General features: G+C 50.1%; 1 protein-coding gene across 3 annotated transcripts in view; it reads right to left on the bottom strand.

The window, feature by feature from the left end:
• Positions 1-27,134, bottom strand: part of LOC144168696 (uncharacterized) — a 175,076-nt gene that overhangs the window by 19,876 nt on the left and 128,066 nt on the right. For all 3 annotated transcript variants that reach the window (XM_077697635.1, XM_077697634.1, XM_077697636.1), the window contains 9 exons: positions 21,741-21,916; positions 17,660-17,780; positions 12,299-12,450; positions 8,736-8,849; positions 8,333-8,398; positions 6,114-6,253; positions 5,206-5,317; positions 2,413-2,547; positions 491-592 (listed from right to left, as the gene is read on the bottom strand). In XM_077697635.1, the coding sequence (XP_077553761.1) occupies positions 491-592; positions 2,413-2,547; positions 5,206-5,317; positions 6,114-6,253; positions 8,333-8,398; positions 8,736-8,849; positions 12,299-12,450; positions 17,660-17,780; positions 21,741-21,916 (1,118 nt within the window). The remainder of the gene's footprint in view (positions 1-490; positions 593-2,412; positions 2,548-5,205; positions 5,318-6,113; positions 6,254-8,332; positions 8,399-8,735; positions 8,850-12,298; positions 12,451-17,659; positions 17,781-21,740; positions 21,917-27,134) is intronic.

Genomic DNA, 27,134 nt, shown 5'->3' with positions numbered 1-27,134 from the left:
TGGTGAAATAAAATTTCAATCAGCCGTTACTGCACGTTTAAACAACACTCGACATTACGTTAAAGTCCACCAAAACTATTTGGTCATTGTATGACATAGAGTAGGGACCCGCATGTGCACGTACTGTGCACATGGATATGATTGTGAGTGGGCCCAGGCCAGTGTGCACACCCCTGCCAAAGGTGACTGCAACGAGTGTGCCACGACTCGAGCTTCTTTGCTGCCCACTGCTGCTGCTGCACAGCTCCATGGCCTCTGGCACGTGTTTGACTCACAGGATTTTCTCTCGGCAAACAGTGCTAGTGCCAGGCTAAAGACAGAAGGGACCAGCACACAAGTGAAGCGCGACATGGGAAGCCCCGAGCGAAGGAGTTTCCACGTGCCACCGCGTATGAGGGGAAACGAGGAACGCCCTCTGTTCAGAACGGTTCCCAATGTGAGCCAGCTAGCCAGTGCTGCTGCCTGAGGGCGGGTGACGAGCGAGGCCCACCTTGAGGCTGGTGTGCAGGCGAGCCTCGAGCTGCTGCTGCATGGATGCCGGAGGAGGGGGGCCGGCAGCCAGGCTGTCGCCCTCGGGGGCCTCCCGGGGCTTCTGCAGGAAGGTCGCACCACTTGCCACACACTCGTGGGCACACTCATCCACCATACTCATCCACGAACCAATGTCTGCCGTTGCTTTGTTTTCTGACCATATTTGCACCTGGCTTGCTTTTGTTACAGTAGAAAGTGATTGTTTTGTGAAACGTGGAATATCCTGAACAAACAGGGTCACGTAAGACAACGTCGCTTATGCCAATCGGCCGGTGTGGGTAAGACAACTCGATAGCGGTGGACTGCTGCGCAGCTAAAACAAGCATAGTGCACACAGTACCAACAACAGTACGCATCGGTACTTCTATGTTTACGTGGGCTTTTGTAACTTCCCCTGTTCATCCCCCCATTCGTACTGCTATAAAAAGAATGTGCCCTAAATGTGAGCGCAAAAAAGCTCGTTCAGCAAGCTTATACGCTCTGCCTAATTTGTGTTTGATTTTGCCAGCCTCCGCCAATCGCAGAGCAGGCTGATATAACATCATAGGTTCTGTTGCAGGAAATGAGCTAGTGGGTCGCATGGCCTAACTAACTATATAGCTTATTTGAGCGAAGTTTACGTGAAAAGTGGTGTCAGCATGACTCTAACGAGACCTTTCGAATGAACCAAACTTGTGTTTTGTCTTCATAGCCCCTCGAAGAACAGGCAAGGCAAGCGCTTCCTTGTGCCAACAGCAGATGAGGAATGGACAAGACGAGTGCTTGTTTTTGCGTTTTTTCTCCATACCCATCGTGAAGAAGAGGCCATGAAAGTAAAGCGTTCGATTTGAAAGAGTGAGCTGTCGGTAAATCACTCAGCTCAGCCCCAGCAATGAAAGGCACTTTAAAAACAGTGCAAGAAATGCTTTCAAATTTTCTGCCGCAGTGATGCGATACGAGCAGCAGCGATGCAGTTGAGGCCAGCAATGAAGACATCAGTATGTTAATTGCAATTAAGCCCCACCACAATCATTTCATGGCATCGGCTTAGGTCAGAGCACGAACAAGATTCCGTGATGCCGTAGAAATAGTACCCTGGCCAGAGAGTGGCCATGGTGTTGGCCCCTGATTCACCTGTACTTCCCAATACCGTCTCCATTACGGGTCTGCAGTGAGATCGGCACCGCTGCTGTCGGGACAGAGGAGCCTTTGAATGAGCCCAACTGGTACTAATCTGTGTTCGTGGCCCTCTTTTTTAAGCGACTGCTTGGTTCTATTCAGCCCTGCCTGAGGTTTGCAGCATGGGTATGGGTTCAACTTGTGTGTCAGGCCCTATTACCATTTCCAGACAGCATGACACAAGTTTGCTACCCTAACCTGCCATTTGGAATGCTTTGCCAAGCCACACTGGGGGTACCGCAACAAATGATGCGCTCTTTTGACCACTCAGACTGTCACGTGTGACTCCCTCCCCAGCCCTTATTTTTTCTAACTCCCTGTAAAGTCACGGCATGCAGGCCAAAGAGCAACAATACTTTGCGGGCACTCAGTGTGATTTGGTGCATTATATAGATGAGCCCGTGCACCAGCCACTGCAACAGCGCTCTGCACACTGGCTGGCCTGCTTCCAAAAAGAGCTACGCCCAGCGGCAAGTGTGTGGCTTTCCTTCCTTCCACTAGAAGCACCAGTGCAGCAGCTCCCCACGAAGGCTTCAAAAGTCTGCTTGAAGATAAATTGAAGTGCAAACCTCCGGATTTCCTCGCCCATTTTATGAAGCTAATTAGGCAAATAATTTGCGGTTTTGTTACGCAAAGGTTTCCACCAGCACATCATGTGAAGCGAAGGTACCGTCCCATTTGCGGGATGCCACTTGTGTAGGCCACGCGCCCTGCGGCACTCACGGGGGTGCTGGTGCGTGGCTGGGCGAACATGACGTCGACGGTGCGCGACAGCTGGTGCCGCACACGGCCCAGCTCCTTTTCCAGCCACTCGTTCTGCCGGCGCAGGCTGTCGTCCCTGCTGGCCGCTCCACTCCGCTGCACCAAAGGGGAGGCGTGAGGAGGCGCTTCCAAAATCCCCCACCCGGCAGGGCACTGGGGACAGCAGTTTCGGGCCTGCAAGGACCTCCTGCACGGCACTACCTTCCTGAAAGCACCACGGAAAGAGCTGAGACACCGAGGGCCCAGTGCTCGCATCGATGATGCTGGTCTCGCACACTGACGAGCATCCAAGAGGCAATGCATTTTGGCGGCCATTCTAGGCATGCCGAGTTCGATATATCAGATGTGAAGTTTGTTATAAGGAATATGTTCCGTAACTGATTTATTTTTGTTTGATATATAGCATAATTCGCTCTATCCGGGTTCGTTATAGTCGGGTTTGACTGTACTACTAACTATGCAGTTACTTTTTTTTCAGTAACTTGTAACTGTAACTAGTTACTTTTAGGGTTAGACGGACTTGTAACTGTAACACTTACTTCCTTGTTATACAAAATTATCGAGCAGCAACAGTTGTTAAAGGCCGACGTATATACTATTGCCCCTTCCACTTTTTTTGGACTTTCTTCTTTTTGATGTCCTCTCCGCCTTTGAGCTTTGCACAATCCTGCTTACCTCACAGCTTACAAGAGCAGGTCGCTCAGAGGATCATCTTTCCTGCAGAAGACCAAGGTTGCAGGTCGGTCTGTAAGGTGGTTCCTTAAACCCCTCATTCGTTCTGGGCCGAGTGGAAACCAGGAAACTGACAAGTGGATCCCGTCGAGGAACAAACTGGCCTACCCTCGTAAAGGGACTACCGGCTAGCAGGAGACCACTGTTGAGGCTGGCCGAGCAGGTACGCCCAGGGAGCGGCCCGGCAGAGCCCACAGCCCTGATAGACGCACACAAGCCCCAGCTCCAGCCGGGGAGCTTGCTCTGTTAGCGCAGCTAGAGTGTACCAGCTGATGATGATGATGATGATGGTCGCCGTGGCAAGACCCGACCAACTAGCGACTACCAGGACAACAGTGGGGCACCCACATGGCACCAAGGGTCGTCATTAAACACAGCTGTTAGGCAAGTTGGTGCACTGCGATTGGAAAATAGACCGCGACTTGGACAGCGGAAGAACGACGGGACAAGACACCAAGGGTGCATCAACAAAAAAGTTGATGCCACAAAAGGAGGTGTACACAACAATTTTTGGTGTTCGGCTTGAGTGCGCCCCCTTTTGGGTTCCTTTTGCCATGTACACTTTTGAGCACACGCACGCCCTTGCTATTAAACTCCACCATTTGAAGAACGGTGGAACTCAGCGAGTGTGCTGTCTCGCTCTCTCCTCGTGTGCTGGCTTCCACCATTCTTCAAAGTCTGCCCCCACAGGCCCAACAGCAAACTCCTCCCCCGTATGGTTTGTGGTCTATCATGTTACTTGTAGTTTCATAGAGTAACGGCATTACTTTTTCGCAGTAACTGTAACACACTACTTTTAGAAGCAACTGTAAGAGAGTTACTTTTTGGCTCAGGTAACTGTAATTCTAACACTGTTACGTTTCACTGGTTATGTGCCCATGACTGGAACTTCAGCCCACTTGGGAGGAGGAGCACGGGTGGAACTTGCCGCTGCATCCCAGGCACATTCCATGCGTGATGCGCTCATTTACGCACGAAAACAAGCCGCACTGTCTTGTGCCCACTGCCTGTGCAGGGCCTTTGCGACTGCCAGAAAATGTTGGGGGCTGCTGCCTTCTACAGAGCCACCCCAGCTATGGAGAGAGAGACCACTGCCCCCAACACCTTATGGTAGTCTCAGAAGCCTGTTGCCATCATCCGGACATAGTGACGTAACGCCTTATAGTAGTACAGTAGACTCTCGATAAACGGAACTTCAACGGATCGAAAAAATTAGTTCCATTTAACAGGAGATCCGTTTACTGCAAGGGATGTGCAAAAGTGCAAAGTGCGAATGTGCACACACTTTTAATACCATTTCATGGAACTCCAAACACTAAAAGGTGAATGTAGCAGATAGATTTCCGAAAGCAAGAAAACTACAGCATTCACGAAGTTTATATGGCAAAAATTAGTCACTGTGTGCTAAAAATGGATCAATTTGTTTTGTTTGAGACCTTGCAATTGAATCTTGAAGATCAGGATTTTCAGCACCTGATGCTCATAGCAATGGTCCTGGCAAGAAGTTCCATTTTCAGTTCCGTTTACGCGATGGCGCGGAAATTTTAGTTTCGATTACCGAAAGTTTTCTTACGTTATCCGAATACAAAACCAACCAACTAACAGGCTACTGTTCCGTTTAAGCGACAATTCTGTTTATTAAGCGATTTCCGTTTATCGAGATTCTACAGTACATCACTATGTCCAGATGATGACAACCGGCTTCTGGTACTAACCACCTAGATAAAAACAAGAAGCACCAGTGTGTCCCTGCCTGCCAATCGTTTTATGGGGTGAAGACGTGGCAACCTTCTCCCCACCTGAACGGTGTTGGCCTCTCGTGAGCACACTGTGTTCAGTAGGCCGGGGCTTACTAGTTGCGCAGCCAGACCTGCAGTGGTTCTGTTTCCCTCTGGTGCAATGCTGGGTAATGCCCTCGTGGCAGGCCCCAATGACTATCTTTTTTTCCCTGCCGATTAAGAGATGTTCGGGTGCTCAGAGGAGCCCTTGGGGCCCTGTGCAGTCCCGGAGGAGGAGCCTCACCCGCTGGTGCAGGCGCTGCTTGGCGGCTTCCGACTCGGCCAGCTGCACGGCCACGGCCGAGAACTTGGTCTCCAGGGTGTCCTTCTCCTGCTGCAGGGCCTCCCGCTCAGCCCTGCAGGAAAAGCCAGCTGCTGCAACTGGCTGGGTCGCAGGACACCGCCTGCGCGTGTCCTTGGCTCTGCCACACCAGGTGCACCAACTGGGCCAAATCGCTACCACGTGGGAAGAGTGCCTAAAGTGGCCGAGCCATGTCGTCCACACCGACAATCACCCATTCTGACCGGCCAGCCGTGCAGGCGTTGCATTGGGGGAAGCTATGCACCAGCCACAAAACCTCTGAGAATTATTTTGGCCCTGCCTTGGCGAGAAGGGCGAGGATTAGTAACAAGTGAACCTGCACGGCATGTGGGCAGTGAAAGCCGCTGCACCTGGGCTGTACCACGATGAATTGCACCCCTCGTTTGACAATACCTGCCTCGAAAGTAGCCGACTGCTCCAACTCTGCGTTGACAGGTGGCGGGCTAGTGAGGGCAGCGGCCTCTCCAAAGCAGGGAAGGGGGGCAAAGGAGGGAGTGCATTTCAATATGTACGATATATGGGGAGTGCTGCATACACTGAACAAATCTGCCCAAGAACAACGGACTCAATGTAACTTTGAGGGCTGCACCTGCCTCGTATGTGCAGGTGCAGCCAAATGCCGGCTGCAAGGTGCACCACCTGATACCACCACCGCCAGTTGGCCAGGTAGTGCATGCGCTTCTTGAAAGAACAAACGCGAAAGAACAAACGCGAAGAACTGGTGCACTTGCTTCAACGGGACGCTTAGTGCCAATGGGGTGGCGACGCTTCCTAGTGCCGCGTGTGAAAACGCAGCACAGCCACAGCCTGCTGGTGCAGCTCACACTGACCGCAGCCGTTGGCCCTCGGTGGCCAGGGCGTGTGCCCGGGAGAGGGCCTCGCGCAGCTGCGCCTCCAGTGTCCGCTCCCGCTCCGACAGCCGCTCCGACCGCAGCCGCTCCGCCTCCAGCTGCGCCTGCAGGCGCTGCACCTGCGCGGTGCACATGTGCTGGGATGTAGCACCAGCGCGTCACTGGCTGGAACCACGGAGCATGAATAAGATAGGAGGGGAAACGAAGCGCGGCCAGACAATGCCACAAGTGCTCGTCAGACGTTCAGCTAGGCAGCATCTGCCGCGTGCGAAGAAACTGCAGGGCCACTGCGATCAGCATGGCACTGCACAGCCAGGGAATGAACTGCGGCCACTATCATTTCGTCCATCAGGTGCCGCTACCCTCTCCTCCGCCGTCGCAGCTGCAAAGCTTGGCAGTCCGCCTCGGTCTTCATTGTGACGCTATCTGGTCGCTCGCCCGCGCTTGCCGCATTGGGCCGTTTCGCCTCCCATATATTCTTGCTCCGGCACTGCCCACTTGTCGCTAGCCCTCCTGCGGTGGCAGCTGTTTGACAGCGCCAAACACTGGCAGCAGCTGCCGCCACTGAACCCCTCTGTTCCTGCTTTTGAGTGGCTTCTGGCAATGCACAATTGAAGCGGGCAGTGTTCTCGAATAAATTTGGGACCATGCGGTGGCCGAGGATTTGCACCTCTGCCCTTCACAACAGTGGGGAGCCCACAGAACAAACCAGAAAAGTGGCTCCACTCATCTCCAAGGGGATGCGAGGCTGAAACTGGCACGGTAAAGAAAGAAAACGCAACAGTGCTCACTACCAAACACCCCGTCCATTCTGGGGGGTAAAAAGGTGCAATATCCATTATGCAAGTAGATGCGTTAGTAAGTAACCCTCAGATGTTTACGTCACATTTAGGGCTCAACTGGGGTCTCGAACAGGCACAAAGCTGCACCAAAGCCACCACCAGGACACAGAGGCACAGGCCACAAATTCCCCACAATGAGTGCAGCAATGCTTCCGGCACTAAAACGCGTCGTACCATATCAAGCGCTTTTCATTCCCCCGTTTCCTTTGTGCGATGATGAAGACAGGCATGATGAAGCCAAATATGATGCAGCCTCGACAGAAAGAGTTGAATAACCTGAAAGCTGGCGACTACAACTGCAGTGGGAGTTGCCAAAGAACACATCTGTGCAGGACGAGGCAGCATACAAATGCGTTTGGCCTAACACAAATTATGGCTATAAAAGAAAAAGAACCAGTTAACACCACGCCATGATACCAGTGCCAGGTTAGCATGAAAGCTGGGTGCTGCTCATTAGCAATTCCCGGTTCAGCAGGGCCCCACTCGTGTTGAAAGCGGTCATGCGTATCAGAATTAGCAAAGACATTCACACAGCACACAACTGGTTCCAGGTGAAGGCACACGGCTTATTATCAGTCCACATTTCTCGTGGCTAGGCCATTTGAAAAAGCTAATTGGCAATGTTAAATTAAGGGGGGACATGGTTCTTTTAATTTTCAAGTAAACTCTGTGAAACTTTGTCAGTCTTGCTGCTTTTTTTCCCACTGACTTCAAATATGGCATTATTTCTTGAGTCAGTCAATTAGTTACCAAGATAATGAGAGATAATAAGCAATTTTTGGAGAAACAATAGGCAAGACAGTGTTAGCGATAAAACTGTAATTTTTATACTTTCCAATGCAATAAGAGAATCGATCTCTTGATGCACCACTTGGAACTAATTGTACAGCTCGTTAAACTTTGGTGTTTGAAATGGGCATCCAAAACGGTCCCTTGCCACTGGTGCCACCAAGGTTTAATGAGCTGCAAAATTAGTTCCAAGCGGCGCATCAAGAAACTGATTCTCTTATTGCACAGTGGCACACAAGTGGCAGTGCCATTAGGGCAAAAAGGACCAAGCAGCTGCAATGCACCAAAGCAGCAATTCTTCACCCCCAAAAGACACTGCAAGTGGGAACAACTTGAACGGGGCCCCACGGTTCCCTGTTGCACCTCTTCCATGCAACCCCTAAAAAAGGCGCAAACACTTGTTTGCGGGGCCTGTAGTTGAAATGTGGCCTGCCGCACTTTGGTCAGCGTTAGCCGAGCATGCCAAGCTGGCATGCTGCTCATGCACCACTCCCAAGCGTCCACTGTTGGCTGCAGCCCAGCAGTGGCGGCCTGATGGCTTCCCCTGCGAGCATGCGGCATGCCCACCTGGTGTGATCCCGGAGGGGGGGCTCCTCCTGCAGCAGCTGTCTCCGCTCTGCTCTTCTCGGCCGCCTGCCAAACACACACACGGTCAGCACTGCCCAGCTCGAGGGAGGGTGGGCACGCTCACACGGCATGCACCTGCTGTGACGCGGGCAAGGGCCGTGGGAGTTTCAGGCAGACACAATGACCCTGCTGCCAGATACCTCCTCAAATTTCAGTGGCCCTCTTTACAGCGAAGCCAACCTCGCACACTGCTGAACAGGCCTCGTTTCCCAGACGTTAGGAGGTTCCCTGCCTCCATCAGGTGAATGAAATCGACCAGTGAAAAAGCTAGTTTCCCATCACGGCCTCCTCGCGGGGGCTGCTTCCCTTCCTTTTGGTACAGAAAAGCGAGAGCGGTCCCCACCTGGTGGTCAAGGCGCCGCTTGAGCTGGTCCAGCCGGGCCTCGGCCAGCTGCACCTCGGCCAGCTGCTGCTCCGACAGGCGCCGGTCCAGCACCGGCTCCGAGGAGGCGGCCGCCTGCAAGGAGGGAGCAGGAGGACCCCCTGCGAGTTCCCTTCCAACCAGGGCACTCGGCAACAAATGTTCGCTGCTTCAAAAACGCCCCTCCAGCTAGAGCGCGCGCTTGCGAGCAGGCAGCCATGCGGCATGCCTGTTCTTTTGTTGCACCAGAATGGAAATAGAGCCCTCCACACTGCGGAGAAATGGAGAAAACTCCCGGCCTGTGATCTATCAAAGGCTGCCGAAGAGAACGCCACAAGCTGCCCTCTCTGGGAGAGAGCGCGCAGCTTTCGCTGCATTGCCCATGGTTGAGTTGAGGGAGAGATTATGCGCGATTTGTCATCGTGCGTAGCTTTGGTGGTCCTGAACGGATTTTCATAATTCTTGCGGGATGAGGTTGCTGGAATAATCAGACTTTATTCCAAAACACATTACGAGTAGTCGGTGGCAAGTGCTGCAGGGCCCTTTTAATTAGGGGGCACAGACAGTTGTAGCAAATAATGGACAGGTGGAAGACAGAGCCCAACTTCCTTTCTGCTCTGTGGAGGCAAAGTAGATCCCTGTGCAGGGGCCGCATAGCCTCACTGGGCATCGTGATGCTGCAGTGGTTTGTGCCGTGTGTGCCCTGCCTGGCCAGGTGGGGCTAATTTTCAAAATTCCTCCAGCGCCTCCTTTTGCGGGAGCAGACAGTTCGAGTAAGGAGAGCTGGATCTTCGGATCTTCTGACCCACTCTTTTCGAGAGCCGCTCTTTGCAGAGCGGATCTTCTGAGGCGCCCTTTGGGAACAGCGGTTAAGAGACCACAGCAGCAGCGGTGGTGAATGACAGATCGGGAGGCCGCAAGGGCAGCAGTGAACGAACTGCGTCTGCATTTTCAAAGTAATCGGAAAATAAAGTCCTGTGACCATATGATTCACCATAGTTACATTTGTGCGAGTCAGGAACGAGCCGGATCTTCTGAGCCGCCCAGTTCAGCGGCGATTCTAGCCTCCCGGCTCTCCAAAGAACCGCCACTCAATGGCTGCTCGCTCAATCAGAGAACCGTGCTGTACATCGCTCTGGACGAATTGCGTCGGCACGCTCCAGTAGTTATTAGAGGCGTATCGGCCGGCCCAGCCGGGTCTTGTGTGCAACTTTGGCGTCATCTATTATCGGTGCCAAAAAGCAGACCCGTCTCGCTTCAAATATAAACTCAGCAAGGTGTTGTTCATAAGCCACAATTTACATTTCATGTATTAAAATCAGATTCTTGTATCGTGTTTTCCAGAATCATATTTCCTGGCGTCACAGCTCACTAATAATAAAGCTGACAAAAAAACTGCATTTTTTTCTTTGTATATCAACCGAGAGTGATCTTGAAATACCACTGACACATAAAAACTTTTGTAATGATGGTGAGGCCAATTCTTTTCTGTACAAATACACCGGATGTTTCCACAAAAGAAATGTGTCAAAAACAATAAAGTAATAATTTAGATTATGCATGCTTAACACAGGTTACAGACCTAAATGAACCACTGAACCGTTCAAATGAACCGGTTTACGCCACTGAACTGAGCCGTTCTGAGCCGCTCACTGAAGTGAGCAATTTTACCCATCTCAAGTCGGTGCTATAAATTGATATTATGGCTCAACTACGTACTCCTATTACGTACCTCTTACGTACTCCTCTTACGTACTCCTACGTAAGAAAAAGAGCTCTATTTTTCAAAAATGGCGATTTTGAAAAATCGATTTTTTAGCGAAATTTCGGGATTCTAAAACCCGCATCTCCCCTTAAAATTTTGCCTCATGAAATCCAAAAATTTTTTTCTTCCAATTATTTTCTGCGCTGCATGTTGCACAGTATTTTTTTTTTTTTTTACACTTTGCAACTGTACTTTGTAACAGTACTGGGGAACCTCATTCAGCCAATCCAATCCGATCCATGGCGTTGCAAATGGCTGCATTTGTTGTGGTGTCGATGTGGTGAAATGACTATTTTCCAACCCATCGCTTGTACTAACCGGAGCAACCCTGTCCTGTGACTCCTGTCGCAAGTTAATTAACTTACCTTGCCTGCAGCTTGCCTGCAGCTTGCCTGCAGAGGCCAGAGGCCGCCAGTATTTGCTTCGCCACTGTTTCCATCCGTTCCGTCAACAGGAAGGCAAGATGGCTGCCTCCAGCAACAACGTGTCCCCACTGCAGGCGAGCTCGCTGACGCGAAAACACTTCGTCGCTAATTAACTTGTGACAGGAGTCACAGGACAGGGTTGCTCCAATTAGTACATGCGATAGATCGTAAAATGGGATGTTTCACTATGTCGACACCACAAAAACGCAGCCATTTGCAATGCCATGGATCGGATTGGATTGCCTAAATGAGGTTCCTCAGTACCGTTACAAAATATTGGCTGCGTTCCAATTCGCGGACAGCTTGGTAGACAGCCTACGAAGCAGTCTAACTAAACGTCTAGGAATAAAATTGGAATGGCGCCGTGGTCGCAAACGCAACACCAGCGCAGACGACAGCATCGTAGCAGACATGATATTTGCAAGCTGCAAGTTTCGTAACTCATATTACCGTTGCTATTACAAATGTTATGTAATTTAAAAATTAAACAAAGTCATCTTTATCACTAGTAAACTATGCTAAATATTTCAATAAAATAACAAGTGCTTTTGTTTCAACATTAATACGCAAAAATATTTTGTTCGAATTGGAACGGGGCTTAACATGGCGGACTGTCCGCGAAGACGACAACGAAGCTGTCTAAACGGTAAATTGGAACGCACCCATTGTTGCAAAGAGTAAAAGAAATACACTGTGCAGCATGCAGCGCAGAAAATGAAGAAGAAAATTTGTTTGGAGTTTGCGAGGTAAAATCTCAAGAGCCATGTGATAAGCCTTCAAAACGCGATAGAGAGCCAGAAATTACCACTGTAATACTTCACTGCCAGGCGTTATCAAAAGTGATGCAAGCAAGTTTCGGAACTATGTAACCGAGAAAAAACACCAGTATCCCAAATAATAACCGTTACTGATCAGAGAGGCATTGCTGAGCACTTCAATAATAGACACTTGCACGCTGCATTTTTTTCGGCCCTTTCGGCCGAACGTTACAGTATTCGGTTCTTATGATAGCCGTTGCAAGTGCCCACAAACAGGGGTGTTAGCCAGCAATCTGCCAAGACTGCTTCGCGGAGAAAGCATCGAAGTCAAGAACGCCTTCTTGTCTAAACGAAAAAATGATGGCAGCACCAACTTTTTGCATAACTTGTTCCTCAGTTCCTCATACGATTGATTAGTCAAAGAAATACTTGCCATTCAAGAGGTGCAATGTTCAAAACAAGAATGTCACCATTTGTCATGGGAACTGTGTCTGCTTCGAGGTGGCACTTCTCCTGTGCCTTTGGACACCTAAGCAGATGGCTGCAGCGGAACGGGCTGCCTGCCCCCCCGCTGCCCGCACTGTGAAGCGTGCCCACCTGCAGGCGCTGCAGCAGCCCCAGCCGCCTGGTGGCCTCGTGCAGCTGGTCCCCGAGGGAGGCCCGCTCCCAGCCCAGCTCCTGCAGCTGCAGCCGCAGGCGCGACGCCTCCTCCTGCCGGCACGACGCTTCCGACCGCAGCCGCTCGTTCTCTGAAACAGGGGCACCGTTAGGCTCCGCCACATGCTGCGTGAATACCAGTTTGGTCCATTACAAAGGCTGCTTTCTACCAACAATTTCAGGGGTGGCACAGGGCTTTGGGAGCAGTCCTGGGAGCAGGCAAGAGCACCGTTTGGAGCAGGCTTGGAGCAGCCATGCAGGCACTTTTGGAGCAGGTTTGGAGCAGCCGCAAATGCCAATTGGAACAGATGTGAACACCACTGCACGGCATTATGGTGCCTCCCTCATCTCCCTACAGGCCGCTGTGCAAGTCCCCTGCCAAGCATACCTGTTATCTGTCTACTATCTCGGGCGTTCTACCACGCACTAGAACCTACTCTGAACCAGGAACGGAGTTCTTGTGCAATATCTAGAGGTTTACCAAAGGTGGAGTACAACTAACTTCGCCCCCAGTGAGGGAGTCGCGTTTTCACAGTTCGAAGATCAAAGCTGACGCGCAGAGTCCAAAGAGATCAGCCTTGCTTCGTTTCCCGTAAGCGGCAGTGTTTATGGAACCCCACGGGGGCGTTTTGTGAAACACGATGTTTGCGTGCATTTTTTCTATTGAACAGCGGTTTCAGAGCATGCGAAGCTGAACATCTTTGCCCGTCACAGGGTAGCAAGAGTCGACGAACTTACGCCGCAGACTACGTAACTAGAGTGTAGACTAATGTTGGACCATCCTCCACTGAGCGAAGCTGAACCCCAAAGTTGAATTGAGTTGCATTGAAGTTTATTTGTTCTTTTCTGAATACACAAAAACGGAGCGAAGGCAAAGGTAACCAGCCTTCCCTCCATTTCACAGGAAGTTCATTTCAAATTCATTTACGTTTCAAGTTCACGCACGAAAATCAGTAATTACCTCAAAACTTAAACGCACCGAATTAACAAGTGAGGGCAAAGCATCCAAGACCCTGTTTGTTCTACACCTCGTGCAACGGAAAGGTGCGGGCAGCAAAGCTAGGATTGCCAAAAATGGGCGACTCAAAAAACACAAAACGTGCCTAATATCTGACGACTGCGGGATTACTTTCATGTATAGGGTCTGGACAACCTGCAGCGGAGATATTTTGCCAAATACTCTGCGCCGTATCGCGTTATCACCTTTAAGGTAGCCTGGTTCTCGCGTAGAAATACGTTTTTGGGTGTTTTGGTGAGTTTTTTTACGTTTGGGAGTTTTCTTTAGGTAGGCATTTTTTTTTTTTTTTTTCGGAAAACCAACTTGACATTTGTTTTTCTCTGTGCACAAATATAAAATTTTCATCAAGCAAGAAGATGTCTCGGCCATGAAAACAGCCTGCTTCGTCATCTGCTAAACATTGTTTCCTGCCCGTGGAAATTGTGAGCAGTTGTACGCGCATGCGTTGTACAGCCCTGACCTTAATGCTAGTAAACCTCGATATAACGAAGTCGTGCTTAGAGGTGCAAATTTCGTTAAATAGCGAATTTTGCAAAATCAAGGTTTCGATTTTAGAATCCATTTAACAAGTTATTAAGGTTTCACAACCTTGCCCATTGCCCAGAAACAACTGCAATGCAGTTACCTCTCCACTTAAAGCGAAACTTCTACTAAAACCAATTGCGAAAATTGTGTGAATTGAGAATTTTAACACTTAGGCCATGGAATTCGGATAGCCGACGATAGTTCATGTGTCATCGTAAAACCGGTGCTTTTTCCGCAACGCCTAATTAAATATGATAGCAGGCCTCACTAGGTTTCCACTTTGTTTTCTTTTTTTCATTTCGGTCGCTACTAAATGCCGCTGTCAGTCAATCGAACCCGCGTCCGTGCCCCGTGAACTTCACCTCGGCGAGGTGCTGGTTTGAAGTTACGCCTCTTTTTGTCCATTCAGTGGTAAGCTTAGGCGCGATGGGACGACAGTGGACAGGTGCTATGAAATCTTTGAGTGACTTTTTTATGTACAAAAGCACTGCAGTATGGGCGCGTGATGCGACCACGACACTCGAGATAGAGCCATGATCGTGAGTTGAGTGGAGTACTCGGGAACCACTTCACTGTGTGGAGCAGCACTTACGTGCGCCCGCTAAAGCGGAAAGCTTACATTAAATATCTTACGGCCAAATTCTATAAAGGAATTAGTTTTACGGCCGCTGAGCCCTAAAGAAACCGATTTCTCCGCATCGCAGGGTGAAATGAAGATGGCCACGTACAAAAAGAGCAATTTATTGCCACCAGCACTCATGTTCAGGCCATAGTAAAGAAGCCCGTAAGCAGTGCTTGGTGTTTCTTGACCGGGGCCGGCTTTACGTGAAGCTCGTATGCTGACAGCGCTAACAACAAGGCTGACTCTTAAACGTTCGCCTGAGCAACGCCGCCTGCGTGCCTCTGCAGAACGTCCATGGCATCCATCACTATGGCGGCTGTCGGTTTCACCGGCACTTCCTCAGAGCACTTTTCTTTTTCTTGGAGTGCTCACGCTGCTAACAAGATTCACCTAATGATGCACGGACAAAATATTAATGTGGGTATCAGTGAGCACAACCTAGGGCAGCAGCACTATGAGCAAGGAGGCGTAAAGAAAAAAAAAAAGCTCGAAGTAGGCTTCAGCAGCACTGGCATAGGCGTCGACGGAGACGTCAAAATAGTGGGGTCACTCTTAAGTCGTCTATGAACGCTAGCAGCTTGAGCAGATCCTTTTATCACTTCGAATTGTTTTCAACCGTAGCTTTCACCGTTTTTCTTTCGCTTTAGTATTTTAAGAGTTAATACCAGTACAAAGCGTTTTCAATGCAGGCTCTGAGAAGCATGGTTTGAACCATGCTTCAACTGAAATCTCGTTCTTGCTTTCTTGCCGTGACTTCGCTAAATCGGAAGCGCCGCACGAAATTAGTAAAATCGAGATAAAAATACAAGCATTTGGACATATTTCGATAGAAAAAATTTGTCATATCGCGAATTTCGTTAAATCGGAGTTCGTTATACCGAGGTTCAACTGTACAACATTTCAACAGCGATCTTGCTGGCAAAGAGCCAAATCTAGGGATGGGCGAATACCGTATTTACCCGATTCTAACGCGCCCCCTATTCTAACGCGCACCCGATTTTCCTGGCAAAAAAACCGAAGAAACTTGCACCTCCGATTGCAACGCGCACGGGACTTTGTGGCCCAGACAAACCAATGCGAGAGAAACGGGCGATTTATTTCCCGAAGTAATCTCACTCATCTCACTCCTCGTCGCTCTCCGCTGACCATAATATCTCGGCCTCGGTGCCTTCAAGCGCGTCCGCGATGCCACACTTCTGAACGAACGTTCAACCATGGTCTATGGGATCGTGGCCCACGCCTCGCACGCCCATCCCGAGAGCTTCTCCAGAGGTGCACGCTTCAGCCGACCGCTCGTTTTGAACGCGTGGGAGCCGCTACTGCCATTGCTGTTATCAAGCGCGCAAGTGAAACGATTTGACGATTTGTGTGAACGCCAATAGAAAAGCCTAGGCGCCAAGGCTTGGTGCGTCCGAAAAGTCGTTGCTAAAAGCTTTGGCGCCATCTTGAGATGGCGCTGGCGATGGGTGGGACGAAATTTACGCTTTTTCGGCAGTTTCGGTTTTGTATCCGATTCTAACGCGCGTGCGATTTTTCGGCCAATTTTTTCGGGAAAAATGTGCGCGTTAGAATCGGGTAAATACGGTATTCGGTATTGTCGAATATTCGATCGAATAGCTCTCTATTCGTTATTCGCTTCGATCCGAATGCAGGTATTCGATATTTTCGAATTATTCGATGCTCCCGAATAGGCAGCTAAAAGCCAAGCCTTTCGGTCAAGCTTTCCGAGAGTTACCCCAGGCTTGGCTCAAGACCCACCAACGCGGACATTTCTGTTATCAGTGCCGGCACTGCCGAGTTGCTGCCTTGCCTAGAGGTTCGACGAAGCCCTCGGCCGCCAGCACACTTTAGGTTAAAAAAAAAAGGCGGCACTGAAACGACACCGCTCTGAACATAGCAGCACCAAGCCAGCAGACTTGTACAGGCCGCCATTTTGAATAGGCATGCCGCCATTTTGAATAGGCTCGCTCAGTGCGGCAGTACGCCGCACTAAGCGAGCCTATTCAAAATGGCGGCCAGCCACCGCGGGTCTATTAGTTTCACCTGCACCACGTGAACCAGTTCAGGCGGTGCGGCACTTCGCCGTTCGTTTCAGTGGTGCAGCTCGCGGCACCTGAACCGCGCCGTTCGATTCACCGGTGGTGCCGACGGGTGCAGGACGAGTTCATGGCTTCGCCTGCACTTCCTGCCGAGGAGGTGCAGAAGCAGACGAAAAAAGTGCAGGGCTGGTTCCACCGATGGCGGAACCCACTTTGCACCGCTGTGAACTGGTTCAAGAGGTGCAGGCTGAATCGAATAGACCCGCGCTTTGCTTGGCTACGGCCGAGGATACTAGTGGCTACAATACTTCTTTTTTTAGCGGAGCTTCTAGGCGGCGCTTAACTCTGCGAGTTTCTAGGCGGTGCTCAAACTTGTGAATGAGCAGCCGGCGGAAACTGCTGCACCTAGAGCATGTGGCGCAACAGGCATTTCTTCATGAAAACTTGTGAATACAGCAAAGGAAAGCTGTGTGTAAGATTTTGCAATAAATGTTCAACTGGTATAGTTTTACACAATGCTGTGCCTACGTGAGTTCTAATTATTAGAAAAAATTGTGTACATTAGTCAGGTCACAAGTTGCTCATTTGTCTTTGTGATTTGCAATGTGTACTATTCGAACTATTCGATTCGAAATTATTCGACCAAATCACTATTCGCTTCGAATTCGCTTCGAACCTCAAAATCTATATTCGCCCATCCCTAGCCAAATCCTCACAAAATGGGGTCGCAGCATTTGTGAGAGCCCAGCAGGCTCGGAAATGTTGGGAACGCTTTCAATAAAAGCCCTTGGTTGGTGTACTTGCCTCTCCCTCAAGTTTCACCCAATCAGGTAGAGTTCTGTTGGGGATGTTCAGATATCACACCCAGCACTATATTTGCAAAGTGCCACTTGGGCACGAGTACCATTTGAATTAGAACACTCCCTTCTTGTACTACCGAAAGTCTTGGCATTCAGTGTTCAGATTTCTCTGCAACCATGCAAGATGACACCCTGTGCCAGTGTGCACTCCAAGGGGAACGGCCCGTGCGCACCCTCTCCCCTGTGGCACGGCAGCCTCCTCCTCCTCCTCCTCCTCCTGCCCCCGTTGGTGCTCACCCGTGCTGAGCCTGTCCCGGGCGGCCGTGGCCCTCTGCAGTTCCCCCGCGGAGCTGGCCAGCTGCGCACGCAGGCTCCGCTGCTCTCGGCCCCACTGGTCCGCCTCCGCCTCCAGCGCCTCCTGCACACGCTGCTGTCAGGGCCACCTGCCCCACCACCCTCCCAGGTGATCGGCTGGCGTGCTCCCTCGCGATATGTGGTACCAAAGCCTATGGATGCCCCAACTGATTGGCCACTCTCGTTGTTCAATGGCTACAACGGCATCTGTTGGGCAAATCATTCGCACCGGTGCCCTACATGAAAAATACCTTTCAGGACGGAAAGTTGAGCTAGTTGGTCAAAGTACATTGTACTGACGCTAAGGATGGAACACACAAGAGAGGAAACCTAGCCTGTGGCTTCCTTCCTTCCGTCCTTAGCGCTAGTACAATGTACCCAGCATGAAAAGGACAAGTGCACAAATAAACAAACCCCGCTGTGCCACACCCACAGGATACCAGCCCAGCAAAACTCGCTGCCAGCCAGTGGGCACCAGCGTTTCATTGGCATCTAGCATAGTCACACAGAGTTGACCCTGTGAATGCGAGGTTTTCTGTGGGGAAGAGTGAAATTTGGCCCCTCTTTTCTTTTTTCAGCACAAGCACAGTTCTGACAACATGCAGTGATGCTTCAGCTTTTCCATCCATCTCCCAGCAGTGCACACGGTCAATCCAAGCGTACAAGTCAAGTGAGCTGTGCGCCACAGGGATGTCTGCACAAAAAGTGATACCCATTCCGACTCTGGAGAGGCACACGTTGGTGTTTGGGTCACGTAAAGCGATAGTCAGCGCAAACTTGACATGAAGTAAGAAGTAAGACACTGTGCCACCGGAAGGGTGCCCCATTCTGACGGCAGTCATTTAACCAGAACATCTGGCAGCCGTGCTGAGCTGCACAAGCTGATGCCACAAAAAACGCAGGCCGCACACCATGCCAGCTAAGACGGCCCCATGAATAACAGTAAGCCTCTTTCTGTCTCTCGTCCCAGCAGGCCAAGTGGCCCCCGAGGGTGTTACGCGAGCCGAGTGACAAAGCTCCCCCTGTGCCAATCTCCCTGCCCATCTTGCAGCGCTGTCTGACGGCTCGCTCGCTCGGTGTCCACCGCAAGTCGTCCTTCCTGAGCAGCACCGGCGGTCCGACTGGCAATGTCCCCGTTCCCACATGCACCGCAGCTCCTGCTCTTCCATAAGAAGAAGAAACAACTCGTGTATTACCTCATTTGCATACACACGTGCTGTGCCGATTCTCTTTACTCTTCCCTAGGGCTGTGCGAATACTCAAATACCAATCGCATAGTACCTTTACGAATACTTCGATTACAGTGGGACCCCGATAATACGACTTTCAAGGGACCGTGCAAAAGCTTTGTATGACCAGGGTACGGGTAAATGCCGCCCTTGTAGACAGTATCACAAGACAGGTGGGCTAAGAACTTATTTAAACCCTTACACAGCCAAATCTCCTTACCCAAACTGACGAATTTATCACATTTAGGAACATTTTCAAAATCCCCGCCAGATTGCCTATATTTCCACTGCAAAAATATTTCGGAACTACAAATTTCAGTATAGTGCATATTTCAGAATAATGCGCGCAATTTTTCTTTTTCATAGTCGAGGAACATCAGTATTACAAACTCGGGTAAAGTAACAGCGCCGCAACTCTTGCGTGAAACACTGTGTGTTCTTTCCCCAAGCGCAGTAGCAGCTACCATCGCCATGTAGAGTGCCAATTGCTAGCGCTGCCACCAAGCTGTACCTAGTTTAAGGTGCAGCAGACTACCCAGCCTAGCCCACGGTGTTCGTTGCCACCTCAGCCACTGTGGAATCCACAGGCTGTGGGACATGGCAGCCGAAGCCAGCCCAGTGGGAGGAGGGATGAGGTCAGCGTTGCTGCACTCGGTTGCCACTGAAACCTGGCGCCGCCCCACCCCCCGATGAGCAGCGTCAGCGTAACTTCCTGAGGGAAGCACTGATATTTTTTCCATGCCTCTGGGTAAGAGAGGCTTTTGGGTTGGTTATTTCTTTCTCATTTTTGAATTTTTTGCTGGAAGGGGAATACACAGGGACCTATCGCAGTTACAACAGCGGATTGTGTGGTGGCCATGCCTTGAGCAATTTGAACTTGTGTTTTGTCTTCGACAGTTGCTGCCACTGTACTCGTACCACTGACATTTGAAGCACCATCGCGGGTTTGAGATGTGAGCCCTTATCTGACACTGCAGGAAGCCTGCTTTAACCGATTTTGGGCCTGTACTATGATCAAATGTCAAGATGACATGTTTGGTCTTAATTTAATTTCCATCGCGCCTCATTGCGATGCGTCTAATGGAAGTCACTCCTTGCTCACACAAGCCTTCAAGAGTATCTGCCTCAGTTTTATTCACGAGTTAAGTTTCTGAGAGGACACCTTGGCAGCTGTTGAGGGCTCAGTGAGGTGTTACAGTGATTTATAGGTCGCCTATGTTTGTTTGTTTCAGAAGATTAGCAGACTGTTCTTCAGTTCAAACCTCAATAAGCCTGTCACCTGATGCGAGTTTCTTTGCGTTGTAGTTTTTTCCGACCACACTTTCAATGAGCTTGGCGATTAGGAAGACAGATTTCAAAGTTATACAGGTTGTTTTGCAGACAGTCCGCACGACTAGGAAGCGAGGAAAGTTGTCTGGGTTTGCGAAAACAAGGCTGGGTAGGGGTTTGAAGATTGCTTCAGCGCAGGCCCTTTTTGGGGCCCAATCATTTGAAAGAAGGGGTTTAGATAATAGCATGCGCCATAGTATGAAGCAGGGGACGGGGGTACTAAAGTTTCTTCTGGCGAGAGAGCTTCCGGAGTTCCCTGCCCCGGAGCTTGACCACGGCTGGCTGGTCACACTGTGAGTGTGAGTGCTTTGGCAGTCGCTGTCACCACGAATACTCTCGTCTCTGCTGTGCACTTTCCTCCCTGGTGGGGACGTTGAGTGGACTGGCCACTGGGGATGGTGGTCCATTCCTTCAGAGCGCCACAGCTCACGCCTCAACTCTTTGCCGTCAATGCCCTCACATGCGGACATTGAGGAGAGTTGAATATCCATTCGATATTCGCTCTAAAAGGCACTACAGTTAAGCATCGCTATAACGAGACGGGCCAAAACGAGCAAATCGTACTTCCCCTCGAAAGTCTCCATAGAAACCAATGCATGTAGAACCTCATTTTAACGAGGTAAAATTTGCACGTTGCAGGATGTAATGAACAAACTTCGTTTAGAAAATAAAATTTTGAGCCAAATGGCAATGCGCAATACGGATTTTGAGGTGGTGCACAAGGTGAGAATCGTATTTTTAGCAGTCCGAAACCCCAGCCTTGCACACTCCTGCAACGCACGCAACGCCGGATGGCGCGCCATCTGTCCGCCACGCCCGCGAAGCCATTCCCACTCTTTTGTTGCTGCGCACGGCACACAGCCAATGCACGCGGCACGAACGGCCGCCGCACACTCGCCTGCAACTGTTGTCACTCGCTGACGTGTGCCGCGTTGTTGAAGTTGTGTGCGTGTCTCTTTCCTTTTCTTTCTTTCTTTTTACTGCTTCAGCCATATTTTCTATCGCGGATTCGAGCAGCATGAATGCGTCCGGTGGGAAGCAAAAGAGAAAAATGCTAGACAAGAAGGCGGTTATGACAAAAGCCGTCACCTCAAGCCCGAAGTTGAGCGAGGTGCATCAGAAAGATGCATCAACGTCCAATTACGAACTTCTTTCCAGCTAAGCCTGTTTGACATACGAGTTACGTGTTTTGAACTGCAACAAAGTAGGTGCGTGAATGTCCCTTTTTATCTTCGGAATGCGGTTACTTTGTTGTGTACTGCCATGCGGCATGATGCAGTTTCACCCGCTAGTATTTGTTTTGGGCGAGTACAGTGCCCACTATGTGCATAAATGCCCGCTACGGTTATAATGGTTATTGGCTATAATGAACAAATCACGGTGCCCCTTCAATTTTGTTATCTGCACAGCCCTACCTTTCCCCGCACGGCCCCTTTCCCGCCAGAGAGAGAGGAGAGAGGAGGAACCTTGTCCTTGGCCAGGGCGGCCACCCGACTGACGAGCCCCTGCACTGCGGCCACCACCAACTGCTGCTCCTCCTCCGCCTCGGCACTGCCGTCCGGGGGCGGGGGGGCCACCCCGAGGGCACACCGCAGGGCGCTCAGCAGCGAGCACAGCACCGCCTCCGACCGCTGGCGCGTCTCTGCATGGGGCACGAGCATGTCCGTTTGCACTCTGAAGGCATGCCTGCCGCTGAAGCCCACTCTTCCAGCAGCCGCTTCACAAAGGCCTCACACAGTTGACGACCCTAGACTCTGTCTCGGGACAAACCTGGCATCCATTTTCCCTCCCATGCTCCCACCACCACACGTCACGCACGAGGGCCAGCAAAGCACAGAGGCTCAAGCCTGCTGGCACAAGCCCCAACCAGAGCGTGCACGCATTGCCCCTACAGGTTGTCAATGTGGCCTCAAAATAGTAACGCTGACACTGCGCTCCCTGCGCTCCAATAGAAAAGAAAAAAACAGGCACCAATAAAGATGTTTTACAACCCCCCCCCTTTAGTTCGCATGTTCCGTTTGCTCACACGTGATAACCACAACTGCCCTTGCTTGACGCACCTCGAAAGATGGCGAGCCCCTTGTTCCCTCCCTCCTCCCGCGGTAAGTCGCTTCTATAATGATGTTGTGCAGAGAGGCAGTCACCCTTTCCCATTTTGAGCATCTGGAGATAGCAAGCAGCGACACTGAAGGCTCCCCCCACCTGTACACTGTACTGATAAGCAACCGCCTTCAGCATGGCGATTGCAATCTGGGGTGGAAAAAAAGAAACCCCCACTTGCGTTCTTATCACATTGTCCCGCAGCACCCATTCATAGACGCTACGCAGCGTAGACATGCTTCCTCAAAACATCAACACAAAGAAGCTAAAGCAGTGCCCGCGGTTTGTGAGATCGTGCAGTGGTAGCTCTTAAACTGCAGCAGCGTCTGATGCGAAAAAAAAAAAAAGATGAAATAAAGACTGCGCCACTATTTTTAAGAGGCTTTCATTTGAGTGATGATAAAGAACCATCGAAAGGTGGATTGCGGAGTAATTGGATGCGCGTGCGCTTTGCTTATAGTGTGGATTTTTGCAGCTCCCACGACATGCGTTCAAAGCAGTCTACAGACGTTCAAATATGGCAAAAAATGAATTATAACAAACTGATTTCTGTTTCCCAATGTGTTTGTTAGGAGTTGGCTGGGCAGTACCACATGCATGGCACTCATTTTTCTAAGCATGTGCATAATTTCTTCTAACTCGCTCTTTTCTTTTTTTTCCCCCAAGAGAAGGCACACACCAAAATCGCATGCGTGTTAGACACCAGTACCACCAGACAGTGGTAGTGCTTGCTTATCGCTATCAACGCAATGGCACAACCATGATTGTATGTTTGTGCTAGTAAAGCTGTAAAGCATCAAATAACGCACGACACGCGCCAGTACTGAAGTGGAGAAAAATGCCACCAATGTTTACCCTTTCACCCTGAAGCAAGGCACCCACATACTGCCCGCAAAGTATTGCACACTGCCGCAGCACCAAGGTGCGCACAGCCCTCCGTGTATGCATGCACCAGCAAAAAAATGTCCACCTCGAGGATGCAGGCGTCTTATCTGCCAGGCGTGGTGTGCGGGGTGGGGGTCTCCCCAGGCCTTGCTTTTGCCTTGTCGTGTCGGCAAAGGGTAAAGTGAGACTGCAGGCAGCAGAGCCCCTGCTTGTTCGCCCAGATGGCAGAGCGCCTTTTTCTACACAGCAAGGCCCGATCATTTTTACTTTTCTGAGTTTTGAAGGGCGGCCCAAATGCTTGGTTTGCCATAGGCATTGTTTGCGTAGCTGGATTGCCCAGCAGTGCCCCGCAGCAAGACAGCACGGTGATTTTACTGCCAGTTCCCAGAACAGCCACGACCTTGACGCAAGGCAGAAACTGGCTTCGCTGTGCCTCTCTCGCTGTGCATCTGTAAACGTGGCCAAACCGTACGTCGCAACTCGTGGCTGGCACGGGCCGTCCTAGCACAAAATAAAATTAATTCCTTGCACCCGTCTGCAACAGCCTGCACCCTGAAAACTCCTCGGCTTTTTCTTCTTTTCTTTCCCTTGGCGTGATTGTTGTTGTGCACAAGAAGTGCACACTTGCGAAACATGTGAGGAAGTTAATTCCTTATTCTGCACGATAATTTGTAATGAGTGTGTTACTACAAGTAAACGTACTCAAATGCAGTTTGAACAATTCATTTTGAAAGGGCAACTAGCCCCTTGTAACCTTTGTAATACTGCGCCCATATACAATATATGATTCAATATTCGAAGACAGTTCTTTGTTTTATTCGTATTCAATTTGCATTTGAAAATTTCAATATTCACACACACCCCAATAAATATTTCAAAATTTTCTAATATTCGTGCACTTGTACGATTTAGGCTCGTTGCTGTGGCTGTTCTGTGCCATACAGAAGTTTAAATCAAGCTCCCAGGTGACCCTATTTCCCGCCCTTCTGTACCAGCTATTGTGTGGCGGGTGCTGCGGGAGTGGCCCGCAGAAAGAGATGATGCACGCAAATGCTTGCCGAGCCAAAAGCAAGAAGTACTACCCTCGATGCAAACAGAACAGTCGTAATGTGGTGGCCACCTAACAAAGCGGCCGGGCCTCTACACCAATACGGAATGCTTACTCAAGAGATCAAAAATCCCTTTTGTGTTGAACTGCACAGTATTGGCTTCAAACAGCAAATATCTAACCAAAATTGTTATTAGCTCTCAAAGCAAAAATGAGTGTACACACAGGCGTAGAAAATGCCAAAAAAATTCCGCTCTGCTAACAAATGAGTGCGCACCCTAATGAGGACGTACAACAGGCAGGAAACGCAGCTGCAAGGCGCATCAAGTGGCAGGGATCAAGTGGCTAAGCCGGGGGCACTACTAGGCCAAATGCATGTCTTGGGCGCTGCCTGTAGAGGGCCCCACTGAAATCCCCCCAGCGGCCCGTTTCGAAAGCAGATGCTCCAGCCCGCTTCCCACTCTCGCTGCTGCTTTTTGGGCACGTTCACGACTGAGATTCATCATTTGTATGCGTTCGAAATACAAAACAAAGTGAAGAATTTGCTCTGTTCCCAAATGTGGTGTATTTACGAGAGTGAAAACGTTTCTGACGCGATCTCAGTGTGGTACATTCAGGCTGTATGAGCACCACGTCTGTGTCAGAGACCAGCGTCGCGAAGCCAGCCTATGCATGAAGCTGATTGTTTTTTCACTGCCCTGAAATTTACTACCTGTGTTTCCATAAGCAGTGTTTCCTGAGATGGTCATGCCACAGCTATACACTATGATGTAAATTGTGCACCTACATAATCTAGTGGAGCACTCATACCTGACAGCACGCTAGTTACGCTTGCCAATATCATACCTGTGATATTGATCACTACACCAGACAAGCCAATGTGGCATAAATTGCATGAACAGTGTACAAAATAAGTAGGGCGGATAACACAAATTTATGCCCAGGGATGAGCACACGACAAAGAATTTAATGCTGCGTCGTCTCATCCAGAGACGAGCGCCTGCAAACATTCGTCAATTGCTACGTATACCCACTGGGAGCAGTGTGGCGACGGGCTCATAGACTATGCTGCGTCCACGACTAAATGCTTCTTCAAAACACCACCATGTGACACAGGGAACCTGCAGAAACTAGCACAAACTAAAACCTGAACACCTTGTCAGATACCACACTCTTCCAACAACACCTTTTATCCTTTGTGAACTCCCTGCCCTGTACATCAAAAAATGCATCCACCGAGTAATCAGCTGTTTGTAGGGTTGCCACCTGCCCGGTTTTGGACCAGCCCGACCGTTTTTTTAAACAGCGGGCCGGTTTCCAGTCCATACTTAAAACCGGCCGTCATTGGCTGGTTTTTTGGCCTTTGCACCGTGATTATGTCCATTTTGGCATTTTATAGGCGTCAATTCAACAACTAAGACGATAAATATGTGTCGACAAGTTGCGCAAAGACACACGAGCACTAAAAATACGTGGGCGAGCGCGCTGCTTGAGATGGAGGGGGACCTAAGGGAGGAAGAAAACAACCGAATGGTGCCGCCGCAGTCAGCAATTGCGGTTACATTTCAGTGAAGTACATACAGAGCAATAACCTAGCTCTGAATCACTATCAGTACAATGGTTATGCTGACTCCTCTCTAAGAAAACGCTACAATAAATGGCACTACATGTCAAAAACATGGCGTCTTCTCTCTACACAAATTAAATATTCTATATACCCCCCCCTTGCGGGGCCGGTTTTTTTTTCGGGGAAAGGTGGCAACCCTAGCTGTTTGTTAAAGTTGAAAAAACAAAAACAGAAAACACGCAGCCTGTGCGTGTGATTACTAAAATGTTAATTCCTTGATGTCGTTCTGCATTCGGACGCAACCGTAGTAAAGTATCCCCCTGCCCCTCCCCCTACGTCCTGCTAAATAGCAGAGCATTTCGCATCCAGTTGGGTATGATGAGTCCTGGCTTAAAGGGGACATGAAGACAAAACACAAGTTTGGTTCATTCGAAAGATTGCCTCGTTAGAATCATGCTGACACCACTTGCAACTTAAACGTCGCTCAAATAAGCTACATACCGTATTTATTCGAATCTAAGCCGATAGTTTTTTTGAAATACTGATATATCAAACTCCAGGGTCGGCTTGGATTCGAGGATTTTGAAATACGCGCCAATTTCCAAGTGAAGTGGTGCACAGCTAGCGCCACCCAGAAAAGAAAGTATTGTAGCCATTACTAGACGAGCCAGTAGCCATTAAGGGCCATAGGCCGCCATTTTGAATTGTGCAGATAGTGACCTGCGTGCTGTGTGGCGTTTGGTTTTGATAGCGCGTTTTAAAAGAAAAGTTGTTTTAGCTGCGGAGTTGTCGTCGAACGTTCAAGCCGGGCGGGACTTCGGCGTGGATGAAAAAAATGTCCATCGTTGGAGGACGCAACGGGAGAGGATATTGCGTGCGCCGCAACGAGGTTGGCAATCACCGGACCACGAGAATGCCGTCACCATGAAATGAAGATGGCATTGGCTGACTTCGTTCAGACCACGACCGGCCGGTCGTGGTTCAGACGCAGCGAGCAGCTGCCCTTCCAGTAACGACGGAAGTGCTCCAGGCAAAAGCAAGGGAGCTTTTAAGGGAACGAGGCTTATCGCGAGCACACCTCAAAGCCAGTCGGGGCTGGCTACAGAAATTCATGAAGCACTTCGGCTTTAGCCTCCGTCGTCGAACCTCAATCGCCCAGAAGTTGCCCGGTGATTTTGAAGAGAAACTGATTGAGTTCCAGCTCCGCATCTTCATGTTCAATAAACGTGTTTTCTTTTTGTGAACGCTGACCTCGCCTTT

Source organism: Haemaphysalis longicornis, unplaced genomic scaffold (assembly GCF_048455015.1).
Source record: "Haemaphysalis longicornis isolate Haplotype H1 unplaced genomic scaffold, Haemaphysalis longicornis Haplotype H1 scaffold_2, whole genome shotgun sequence".
NCBI lineage: Eukaryota > Metazoa > Arthropoda > Arachnida > Ixodida > Ixodidae > Haemaphysalis > Haemaphysalis longicornis.
Note: the sequence above shows the minus strand (reverse complement) of the source record. Positions and strands in the feature narration are given on the sequence as shown.